General features: G+C 46.1%; 1 protein-coding gene across 11 annotated transcripts in view; it reads right to left on the minus strand.

Annotated features, from left to right (window-relative positions):
- Positions 1-314: 314 nt before the first annotated feature.
- The window catches only part of MAG (myelin associated glycoprotein), a 73,314-nt gene continuing 60,785 nt past the window's right edge, over positions 315-12,843 (minus strand). For 8 of the 11 annotated variants that reach the window (XM_083626998.1, XM_083627007.1, XM_083627004.1 and 5 more), the window contains 3 exons: positions 12,139-12,235; positions 8,448-8,547; positions 3,668-4,466 (listed from right to left, as the gene is read on the minus strand). In XM_083626998.1, the coding sequence (XP_083483124.1) occupies positions 4,326-4,466; positions 8,448-8,547; positions 12,139-12,235 (338 nt within the window). In that variant the 3' untranslated portion in view covers positions 3,668-4,325. Of the gene's footprint in view, positions 4,467-7,240; positions 7,277-8,447; positions 8,548-12,138; positions 12,236-12,843 lie in introns of all 11 variants that reach the window. The other 3 variants (XM_083627000.1, XM_083627001.1, XM_083627006.1) reach the window with 3 other exon arrangements.

Here is a 12,843-nt window from a genome sequence, read left to right on the forward strand (position 1 = left end):
GGTTTGACCCAGAGAGAATATGGGGGGAAAGGTTCCCTAACACATCACTGCGTTGTCATTTTTGGCAGAAACATTTTGGCGCTGTGTGTCTTTGCCATAAATATGGCGGCTCCGACTTTAGAGTGGTGTTTCTTTTCTTTTTCTTTTTTCCAAAAAAACCCAAGATCTTGTGCTGAGGAAGAAGGCAGTGTCTCTTTCAAATGGACACCGGGGCTCTGTGCCATGTTTCACCTGATTTCACTCCTAATGCCCTTGGCTGCTGAGAAAGGATTTTGATTTCCGAAGATGCCTCTTAAAGGAGCCAAGACACAAGATGGCTTTGTAAAATACTGTTTTATTTCTTTCAGGGTACAAAGTCAGATGGGTTAAAAGTCATTAAACACTTGCTGTATTGTGGGACCAAAGTTGTACAAAAGCCCAGCATTTTTTTTCTTAAGATTAATATCGCCAACCTGATAGGTGGGGTTGACCTTTCCTCGTTTGCTTGGCTGGACTGCCCGTAGAGATCGTGATAGAGATTTACATCTGCCCGACACTCATTCGAAACATAAGAGTACTTCTCACTCAGTCTGACATGCACACACACAAACACACAAACACACACACATATGGAGGAATGTACTTAATGAAGTTAGAGAGCAAACAGTGGCCTTTAAAATTAAACCTAACTATCTAACCCCTATTTACAACCACGCTAAAATTGCTCATATGGGAAACTGACAAAGTGGACTAGTATATAACTAAAGGGTGACTTGATATATATATATATATATATATATATATATATATATATATATATATATACACATACATACTTGAGTTGGTTCCTCAGCAAAGGGACACACACACACACCCCCGTTCCCCTCAAAGTGTGCCTGCCTGCTGCTTATGATCACATAAGGTTCCAGGTTCAAATCCTGGCATCTCCAGGCAAGACTCAGAATATCCCTCATTTGAAATCCTGGACAGCTTTGTTAGAGGGCCACATGCTCACTGTGTCACTCAGTATAAGGAATATTTTCATGTTGTAGGCTGCAGTCCTACAAACAGACTTACTAGACCCTAGTAACGAGGGAGTAACTCCTGTTTAGGTCAGCGGAAATTACTTCTGACACAATGTGTATATGCTCATCTTTAGAACATGTTATTAAATTCCGGTTTCATATCCTCCCCACCCTCCCCTTCCTAATAAAAAGTATCCCCCCCCCCAAAGTATCTTTGCAATAAATAGAACATACCATAATCGTTCCTGGAAGGTTAGAGATTAATGCTGTTAGGGGGAGTGGGAAGTGAAAGGAAGCATTAGCTGGGTTACAAAGCTAGGAGGAAAACAAGTTTCTTTCATCTGAGTGTATCTCTGGTTTACACCGACTTTGCTTTAAATACCATCACTAATAAACAACCTGTATCGGATGGTGCTTATGCTTCCAGAAATCAGGAACCACAGCCCCCCCCCCACCTCAAAACACTAATTTGCCTGTGGTGGAAAGTCATTTCATTGGAACAGGCAGTGAGGGAGTCCACCTTAGCTGTGCTTCATGAATTCCCAGCTTTTTTGTGATTTGATAGTAATCTGATCAGCAAAATACAATACGTTTTGTACAGTACAAACATGCTGGAAAGAGGAGACTGGGGGCAGAGCCTTGATCTTAAAGCTAAACATTTCTGCGTAGGATGGGACCTGGAGCAATAAGAGGTGCAGCGGAATCTTTTCTTGGAATACGGGAGATGGAAATCACTTGAAAAACTTCAGGAGTGGGGCCACTGAAGAGCGTGGCGGCCCTACTTGCTGTAGCTGCTGTATGCGCAAGAAGAGGCCCCCGTTCATAGAGCTACAGATATGCATGTGATGTTAGCAACTGGTTATCTATCGGACAATTCAAAACCAAGGCCCTTGGTTCTTGACGACACTTAGGATTCAGGTTAGGCCATTCATCAAGGTAGCAGGTTCAGTGGAAACGACGATTTCAGGTGATTTCAGTGGGCTAAGACAGGGTGTGGAAGCTGTCTCTCCTCTCCAGATGTTGGCAGACCCCAGCTCCCATCAGCCACGGCAAACGTGGCCAAGGGTAAGGGATAATGGGTTCTGTAGTTCGGAAATTTCCTCTGGGCCACATATGCCCCATCCCTGGGCTAAGGCATGCCTAACTCTGCAAGGGATATGGGCTGCAGAAGCAGATTTGGCCCCAGTTGCTAAACCCAAGCCTTCAAAAATAACTTGCCAGCACCTCACCTATTACAGTACAGAACTAGCTCAGAAATCGTGAGTTGCTTTTAAAAAAGAAATAATATTTGCTGAACTATTTTCATTCATCTTCTGGCTTATGGGAGGCTCTATTTCTCCCAAAGCCACATTCGAGAAACAGTTTCATTAGGACAAACCAAAATATTACAAACTTATGAGCAAGCTTTCAAGGCCTCCCAAATTCTTCATAATCTGATGAAGAGCTCTGAACAACTCTAAAGCTTGCTCATGTTGAGCCTGCAGCATTTTGGTTATTCTTAATAACACAGTATTATCACCATACTGGTTTTTTTTTTGGGGGGGGGTTCTTTCTTTTAACTGACTAACACAGCTAACTACAATGTCTGCTTGTCCTGCTAACCAAAATAAAATTTGCTAAATAACAGGATTTTCAACATGAAGTCATATAAACATCAGGAGGTCGCGATATACAGCTAGCATTGTTGATTGGGTTGAAGAGTCCAAGATGCTTCTCTCATGTCTTCCAATGCAATCAAAGGCAGCAGGCTTGTTGTTGATGCTAACATGCTCAAGATCGGGACACCGTTTTATAGAGAGAAGAGTTTTTGCCTTCTGAACAGGCTGCAGTTCAGAGACTGAGCTTCAGTGCCACAAAGACAAATGGCAGCAGAACTGGGCAGATGTTGTTGCACTGTATTCAGCCATACATACGTATCAGTGAAACGTAATGTGTTTTCACAAGAGACGCTAGCGTTGCTTGGAATGCACCTTAGTGCAGCACAGAAAAGCAGAACTGACATTCTCGTCAATTGACCTTCTGCTTTACAGATGAGAGGTATGCGAAAAGGACATTAAGTATCACTGGAGAAAACACTTTGCACGTGCATTAGCCAAGTATGTCAATGGTAGTCGCACACCCCCCCCCGCCTCTCTTTCTGATCCTGGATTTTAAAAACCAAGGCTGCAAGGGTGGGAAGGAACTGCTGACCAGCACATGTTTACATAAGGGCCCCTCCATAAGTCATTTTGGTTGTGTACTCATGAGGATTTGTGCTCAGGATGGTACACACAACCTTGCTTTCAATGCTGTTTGCACCTGCAAAAGTTTGGGGGCAGACACACACTGCTATGTTTCCAAGCGGTGCACGCCCTGTAACTTCCAGTTGAAATGCTGCAACTTTTTATACGGCAACCGTCCTGAGCTTTGTTCATGACGTCGTTCTGCTTTTGTTGGGCTGTAGTGCAAGAGTGTCCTGCTCCAGGTGTCAATAACGCGGTGGAATTTGGGAAACATCTCAGAACAATAAAGCGGAATGGCATGTGGACGGCCACTAATGCACTATTATTGCATCAAGGATATGTTGCAGAATCACACCCACAAAAAAACAAACAAAAAAACCCAAGGGAAAACAGCAGTCAGGAGGGGTCCTAAGTGAGACGCAGCCTCTAAGCGCTTCCGTGTTCTTTTAACGAAGAGCTCAGTGCTTTCTAAAAGCGGGATCTGGAATGTGAAATGGACATTTTGAAGCTATGGGTCAGACCCACAGCAGGTGTTCATCAGCACTGGTTGTGCCAGACCAAGACCCAAGTGCTCCCCTGGAGGGGATCTGGTCCACTTGCTGTGGATACAGAAAGGTGACCCGCCCCGCCCCCATTCTTGGATCTGTGCATACATAAGATCGCTCAGCTATTTCAGATTTGTTAATCTCAGAAGTGACCCAGAATTATTTCCCAGTTCTGGATTAGAACCACCAGCCCGCCGCAAACCATCCATGCAAAAGTGGAACAAAGTCATCCCCGCACCCCACAATTTCGTAACCACCCTGATTGGGTGGCGAAAAAAGAAGAAAGAATTAAAAACAAACAAACTAGTGGACAGACTAATCTGCATTAGATTGATCTTCAGTATGCACTCTGGAGAGGGGAAGGAAAGGGGCCCAGGGAGATACAGGTGAGCATTTAAAGGGCGAGCATCAAGACATCAAAACCAATTGGTAGGGTCTTCTCAGGACTAGGAAGCCAAAGCCGAGAGGCATGGCCAAGCGTTTCATTAGACTACAATAGTTCCAATGGGTGGCGGTCCATGGGAGCTGCCTGCCGCGGTGGCTGGGGAAAGGGCTCACTTGACTCGGATCTCGGCGTACTCAGCCAGCTCCTCCGTCAGGGTGTAGCTGTCCTTCGTGGATAGTTTGGTGAAGTCTATGTTGGCGTAGTCAATGCCCAGGTCCTTGTTCAAGAGCCGTTTGTCGCAGCGCCCATACTGCAGGAGCGGGAGAGAGAAGACCAGGTTGAAGGCTCCCCCCAGATCACACCTCGGATTTGCGGAACTCACTGCTGCGGGGGCTTAAATCCTGAAGACTCGCTATTTGGAAGACAACACAAACACATTCGTTGTCTTACGGCAAGGATGGGGAAATCTGTGGCCATGGCTAGGCAAACTAAGTCCTGGGAATCAGCATGTTTTTACATGAGTAGAATGTGTGCTTTTATTTAAAATGCATCTCTGGGTTATTTGTGGGGCATATTTTTTTAAAAAATATATATAGTCCGGCCCCCCACAAGTTCTGAGGGACAGTGGACTGGCCCCCTACTGAAAGAGTTTGCTGACCCCTGCCTGTGGCTCTCCAGATATTGCTGGACTCTGACTCCCATAATCCCCAGGCAGTGTGGCCCAATGGTCAGGAGATGATGCGAGGTGTAATGCAGCAACATCCCGAGGGTCCACTGGTCCCCCAGGTAAATAGACCAATGGCTTGGTTCAGTATATGTTGTTGGTTTTAACCAACCCATTTACCCAAGCAGTATTTTAAGCTACAAGGGTCGACGGACGTGCTGCAGATCAAGCCTATCTGGAACCCCTACCCTGTGACGTGGAAACCAAAGCGCTGCAGTTACTCGGTGGTGCCCAAATGCACTCTGCACCTGTTCAGAGGCACTTTGTTCCTGTTTCTTATGAACTTCTTATGTTTCAGGATTGGGCCCTTCCGTTGAAAGCAGATATCCCATATTGTCTTCACCACAAGTTTACATGTCACAGAAGCAAGCAAGGGCAGGGAAAGGCCTAACAGCGCCTGGGAAGGACAGACACACAGACCCTGGGGGAAGCCATTGCAGAGGCACACTCAAGGAAACACACAGCTTTGACATAAACAATCCGGTGCGTTTCCACAAGCAACATTAAAAGCGGCTCGAGGACTTCCCATGATGCATGCACACACATGGAAGCTGTTCGCGCAGGACAGGCCAAGGCAGAGGGCCGTTTTCAAATCAGAAAGACACTTTTTGAGCGAAACGAGACATGGAATCACTGACTTTTTTAAAGAGGCAGGCATGGGACGTGCCAATCCAGATCAGGACTGCAGCAGGGCCCAGGGTTAAAGTCTCAGTTTGCATTTCTTAGTACAGTGGTGCCTCGCAAGACGAAATTAATTCGTTCCACGAGCCTTTTCGTCTTGCGATGTTTTTCGTCTTGCGAAGCACGGTCAGTCGCAACTGCACCTCTTCAAGCGGTTTTAAGAAAAAGGAAACAAACTCGCAAGACGTTTTCGTCTTGCGAAGCAAGCCCATAGGGAAAATCGTCTTGCGAAGCAACTCAAAAAACGAAAAACTCTTTCGTCTTGCGAGTTTTTCGTCTTCCAAGGCATTCGTCTTGCGAGGTACCACTGTATTTGGGTTTTTCCTTCAGAAACGCTGAGTACAAGTGGCTTAAACTGGTTCTGTTACCTCTTTCTGTCAAGGACATGCTGAGTATAAAATTAAGGTCAGAGGGAGCCTGGGTTTCACTTTCTCTTTCTATCTCTTTTCCTTCCAGTGTGGTGTTCTGTACATAGTATGCTTAGTGTTAAGGTAGATTTATTATAAGTTATTGTAGGTTTAAGTTAAGTTTGCTGCAACTGGATTTCTTATGGACTTTGCCAATCTTGAATGTTTCGGATTTGTGACCATTATGCTCATTTGCCTTCAGCAGCAGTAAAGCTCTGCTGGATGAAATACAGTAGCCTCTGGTCTATTTTTTGGGAATCCTGCAACGTGTTTAAGTTTTACTCTGCTAACTATATGTTGGAGTAATGCTCTGGATCAATACTGAGTAGAATTTCAATGACATAAAGACCCCCTTCCAGCAAAGATCTGACCTAGATTAAGCCACAACATGCACATATCCTCCCACATTTCTCTGATGAAAATAGGGATGTCCTATTCAATCATCATCACCATCATCATCATCATCATCATCATCCACCCATTTGGCTGGGTTGCCCCAGCCACTCTCGGCAGCTTCCAACATATATAAAAACATAATAAAACATTAAACATTAAAAAACCTTCCCTATTTAGGCCTGCCTTCAAATGTCTTCTAAAGGTTGTATAGTTACTTATCTCCTTGGCTCAGAGGTCACATGACTCCATACCCCCCAACATTTCTCCAATGAAAATAGGGACCTCGTAAGGAAAAGTGGGACATTCCAGGATGAAGCAGAAACTGAGACGGCTTCTGCAGATCCAGGACTGTCCCTGGAAAATAGGGACACTTGGAGGGTCTGTGTTTCCTTTTTAAAAGCCATCCACACAAATTGGCCTTCCCCTTAGTCAATGGAGGTATATTAGGAGGCTGGTTCAATTGGGCAAATGGGGGCACTGCCTCACCAACCTCACCCTGCCTTCAGGCAGCCTTCTCTGGTGCCACCTAGGGTTGGCCTCCCTGCCTCCTACCACAAGGCACCAGTCACTAGCGGTAGATACTGACGCCAATTGATGCACATAGGAAATGCAAGACATAAAAGCGATGTAAGCGCCATGCACCTGAAAGCACCCTCTGTTAGAACAGACACCAGAATTGACTGACATCAACCCTGCCTTGTCTGATCTGATCAGAAACTGCAGCTGCCTGGGGGCGGCAGAATTGACCAGAACCACTTCCATCCACCCCCACCCCCTGTTCAGTCCAAACCAGGAGAATTCTGTTTTCTAAGGCCCGGATGCCATATACACAAAAAGGACAGTGTTATGCACATGGATGGAGAGGTCCATACTTACCTGCCCAGGTCAGTGGCTCTCCAGGGAGCAGATCTCCTTATTAGAAAAGGAACAGCAGTCACTAGTGACCTGACTGAGGAAGGCTAACCCTAGAATCAGCCCTGCCATGAGGCAAAGTGAGATAGCTGGGTTTGGGGCCCCATCTTGGGAGACAGGCAGATCTGAGCCGTGGGGCACAGTTTGGGGACGTTCACACCCTCCGTTTGAAGCGCTGTGATACCACCTTAAACATCCATGGCTTCCCCCTCCCAAAGGATTCTGGGAGCTGTAGTTTGTAAAGGGTGCTGAGAGTCGTCAGGAGACCCTCTATTCCCCCTCCTAGAACTACAGCTCCCAGAGCGGCCTAACAAGCAATCTTTCTTCCCAGGGACAGTCAGTAGATCACGAGGTTCAAAATCTTAGGGCCACACTGGGCAAAAGAATTGTGCATTGCAAGGGGTTGGACTGGATGACCCTCGTGGTCCCTTCCAACCCTACAATTCTCTGTCTGGCCAGGCTCCCTCCTGTCTGCTTTGATTTAAAATTGATTGCCTCCATTTTTACAAGCTGAGTTGCTTCGTGTTGACTCCCAGTCCCCTCCCCAGGTTCCTCCTTCCCCCCATTTTATTGAAAAATGGCAAGATTCTGCTGTAGGAAAGAACCTGCACTCGCTCTCACATGAACAACTCAAAACGTGTTACAAGTTAAAAAGAGGATGTTTGCTCATTTTTGCTTCTGCATGCAGCTTTGGTTCCCCACCGCCAATCTTTTCTGGCAATCCGAACGAGGCTCTTTCCTAAACTATTCTTTTTCTCTCTCCCCTCCAAATACTCATTGCCAGATCACAAGGGAGGGAGAAAGAAACATTCACATTTTGCTTCCTTCGCTTAATGGCTCACTGTGTGATTGGTTCTCGCAGTGGCTAACCAGATGTTCAAGGGATGGTGTCTCATTGACTGAAGGGATGGCTCAGTCAGTAGAGCACGGGGCTCTTAATCTCAGGGTCGTGGGCTTGAGCCCCGCTTTGGGCAAAATATTCTTGCATTGCAGGGGGTTGGTCTAGATGACCCTCGTGGTCCCTTCCAGCTCTACAATTCTATGAAAAAGGGAAGCCCACAAGCCGGGCGAGATCACAGCAGCACTTTCCCCACCTGAGATGCCCAGCAGAGGCATACTGCTTCCAAAAGGGGACATGGGACACCCCCATCGCCCTCCCTCTTATCAGTACCTCTGATTTCTCCAGATGGCCAGGAGTCCTGTAGTCTCCGCTGTAGGCGACAGGAGGGTTTTCTGTTTGCATGAAACTCGAACTTTCATTCATACTTTTCCTGGGAATAAGAATAAAATAAGGAAGGGACAAAGACTTATAATGTCAAACTCTGTCCATGTTTCCAACCAACACCTCCATTTTGGGGCAACTCAGTCAGATGGGCAGCATATAAATAATAAATTGTTATTATTATTATTATTATTATTATTATTATTATTTTGGCACCAGGCTATATAATGTAAATCAGTCAGAATCCCAAGTGGCTTCTTTCATTAGCATGATGAGTTTCAGATTTGCAATCACAGCTGATGAGTGATTAGTAAACAATTCATTAATTAACCAATGGATTATCTGACAGCTTTGATAAGTGCACTTCCATATTCAAGGCCTGATAGCTATTTTGGCAATCATCTCCAGCCAGGATAAACGATCCAATCTTTCTACTATTTGCAAATCCTCAATTATCTTCTGTTTCTTTAATAATCTTGTCCTCAGTGGGTGATGGGCAGGAAATTCAAGTTTTGGGTTTTGTTTTGTTTTCAAAATTGTATTATTCGCTGATTGCAGTGGGACTGAAATAATTTTGAATCCAATTACTTGCATTTAATTGGATTGTGGACTGGGTTCTAAAATTCCGCTAAGAGTATAATAAGAGTGCTAATTTGTTTCTTAGATTATATTGTTTGTTAGGAAGCCACAGAGACTCTCAGTATCTTCTTGGCTGCACCGCAAATGAAACTGGGGACATCCAGTTTAGGAACACAGGAAGCTCCCATATACTGATTCAGACCATTGGCTTATCTAGCCCAGAATCAGTTGTCTCAACTGGGAGCAGATTTCCAGAGTTTCAGAGTCTGGAGTCTCTCCCAGTCCTAGTTGGTGATGAAGGGATATGGGTGGCACTGTGGTCTAAACCACTGAGCCTCTTGGACTTTCCGATTGGAAGGTCAATCCCCGTGATGGGGTGAGCTCCCATTGCTCTGTCCCAGCTCCTGACAACCTAGCAGTTCAAAAGCACGCCAGCGCAAGTAGATAAATAGGTACCACTGTGGCAAGAAGGTAAATGGCATTTCCATGCGCTCTGGTTTCCGTCACAGAAACCGTGCGCTCTGATTTTCTGTTGCGTCAGAAGTGGTTTAGTCATGCTGGCCACATGACCTGGAAAGCTGTCTGCAGACAATCGCCAGCTCCCTCGGCCTGAAAGCGAGATGAGCGCCACAACCCCATAGATGCCTTTGACTGGACTTAACCGTCCAGGGGTCCTTGACCTTTACCTTTTACCTGCAGGGAGTAGAACATGAGCCTTTCTGCATGCAAAGGATGTGCTCTATCACTGAGCCATGGTTTAGGGAAAGTTTACATAGGTATATCCCTCACTTTGGGGCTCAGTTCAGATAACACACCAGGCTATGGTTAAGGAAGCTTAATGACGGTTTAGCATGATGTCTGACTTGGCAAGCCCTAGTTGTGTTAGCATACCGGAGTTTGCACGCAACAGCAGACGTTAATGAAATGACTTAGTATACCATAAGGAAGTTTATTTTTTATTAAGGAAAGTATATATTTGATAGGTAAGAGTTCTCTAGTCCTAGATAACTGTTAAGTTGTGGGTGAACATATCAGACGACACAGCTATTCTTCAAACAGCTCTTGTTTATTCACAGGCCAGGACAGAACTGAACTGAAGGGTTCAGTCAGCCTGCTTATATAGAGCTCCAGTACAATGTAACTGTAACAATTTTCTAAAACTATCCTATCACTGAACGTCACTTTCGATCCCTTATTTGCATAACTATCTACAGTATCCCCCTGCTGGCCCAGGGTGAGAACTTCAGTACATAACAATAACTAACTAGGTGGAGAAACAGAGAAATCATTCTTGCCACCTTGTTCCCAGAAGATACATCCAAGGGAACCTTGACCAATGAAGGTCCAGAGAAAAATTGTGAGAGAATTGGAAAGAGGGAGTGCTTGTTAGGCCACTCTGGGAACTGTAGTTCTAGGAGGCGATGAGAGGGTCTCCTGACAACTCTCAGAACCCTGAGAGGACGCAATTTAACACACATCCCTTTGACTTCTGTGGGCAGGTCAGCAGAGAGATCAAAGAGACGGAGACAGTTTAGGAACCTGGAAGTTTCACACTCTATCTGCCTTTACCCCAGGCAGACCCTTCTGAGCAAGCTGAGTTGCGCCTCAACTTCCAACAGGCATGGGGGTGGCCTCTGCGAGAACAGGGTGCTAGACTAGCTGGGCCATTGGCCTGATCCAGCAGGGATGTGCTTACGTCCTTATGTGTTTTAATGGAAGTTGAGTGGCAAACATTGCCCCTCGCCCCACTCTCCAGAGGTGAATGTGTGAAACAGTGATCTGCCGCTCAATACACAAACTTCCTTCAGTGGACAGTCTTGCAGGAGCAAACCACAAGTCATGCAAAACCTCTGCCTGCGGTGTTTGAGATGTGACGGCAGTTTCACACATCCCAGGACATCTGCAGAGACTATAGTCGTGGGCTTAGAGATCATGCGAAGCCACTGTTTGCACAAACCGTGAATAGAGAGAACCTGCCCTGTCTCATCAGAGCTGAAGGCTCAGCGGAAGCTGCCTGCACCAGCGAAACTTACTGATTCACAGCAGGCTGGGTCAGGCCTGTCAGCACCCTGGATATAGTCAGACTATCCTCCACCAGGGCCAGGGCCTTTTCAGTGATGGCTCCGACCTGGTGGAATGCTCTGTCCCATGAGACTAGGGCCCTTCAGGATTTAACCTCCTTCCGCTGGGCTTGTAAGAGAGCTATTCCGCCTGGCCTTTCATTTGAATTCAGCCTGATCTTTTATTTCCCTTCTCTTCCCTCCCCCTCCCTTTTTATGACGATCACCCAATCTAAGACCCCACAGCTAATTCTCCCCTGGCCTCCTCACTGGCCCAAGTAGGACCAATTCAGCCAGCTAGCCCTGGGGATTATCTAATGCTTATTTCCCCTAAATTGATTTTTGAATTTTATTGTTATTCATGTTTTTATACTGTATTTTATGCTGCTTTTATAATTAAGTGTTTTAAATTTGTTGTTAGCTGCCCTGAGCCCGGTTTTTGAACCGGGAAAGGCGGGGTATAAATAAAAAATTATATTATTATTATTATTATTATTATTATTATTATTATTATTATATAGCTCTGTAGCCAATGCTGGCTGGAGCATTCTCACTCGTGCAAGAGGAGCCGCAGCCTCTGTGGGATGCAGTTGCCTTCGGAGGCCTTACAGAAGGGCCATCGCTCAGTGGTGGAGCATTTAGAAGGTCCCACAGCATCTCCCAGGACAGTGGAGAAGGCTCCCTGTCTGAAACCCTAGAGAGTCCCTGCCAGTCAGAGTAGACAATACTAAGCTAGATGGACACAATATAAAGCAGATTTCTAGGTTCCTATGGTCAAACAGTCATTGGCTGATTTTGCAGCCATTGGCTCCAGGAGCATGGCTGCAGTGAGGGAGGGAGGGAGTGTGTTTTCTGTGTTTGGTGCAAAACAGGGGAAACAAGGCCCTGGTTCTGGTGATGTTTTCCCAGATTTGAATTTGGGTCTGGATTTCTTACAGGAAGAAAACGAGACGATATGAAGGAGGGAGGGCTTGAGTTCACCCCCACCACAAAAAACTTACTTTTTCCTGGTCTGGCTGACATAACACACGACCGCTATGAGGATGGCAAAGGCTACCACCGCTCCAACAGGCCCCACTTTTGCCCACATCAGACTATCTGGAAAATTTAAAGAAGAGAGAGAAATGCACAGGATTGGCAAGATAGTCCCAGTGCTCTGGTCTCAGCAGAGCATGGGCAAATGCAGCCCTCTAGGCCTCTCTATATGGTCCTTAGGACTAACACCCCGCCGCCGGCAGCTATACCTCTTCCATAGTCGTCACCTACCTCCCAAGGCTATGCCCCTCCCTGGCCCTGCTTTGCCCCCTTCTGCTTGGCTGAAATGTGCGGCACCAGTGGGACATTACTGCTGACAAGCCAACAATTCATGTTTTGCCGGATAGACGCATGGAGGGGCTGAATCTCACAGAGCTACTTGTGAAATTGGCTCGAGAACTCTGTGAGATCACTTCCTTTGTCTGCCTTGGCAGGAATCTGAAACGCTACATACCGTATTTTGCACTCTATAAGATGCACCAGACCATAAGACGCACCTAGTTTTTGGAGAAGGAAAACAAGAAAAGAAATAGTCTGAATCCTAGAAGCCAGAACAGCAAGAGGGATCGCTGCTTTCGCTGCGCAGCAATCCCTCTTGCTGTTCTGACTTCTGGGATAGCTGCGCAGCCTGCATTCACTCCATAAGACGCACACACATTTCCCCTTACTTT

Source organism: Podarcis filfolensis (assembly GCF_964270895.1).
Source record: "Podarcis filfolensis genome assembly, chromosome: 8".
NCBI classification, from domain to species: domain Eukaryota; kingdom Metazoa; phylum Chordata; class Lepidosauria; order Squamata; family Lacertidae; genus Podarcis; species Podarcis filfolensis.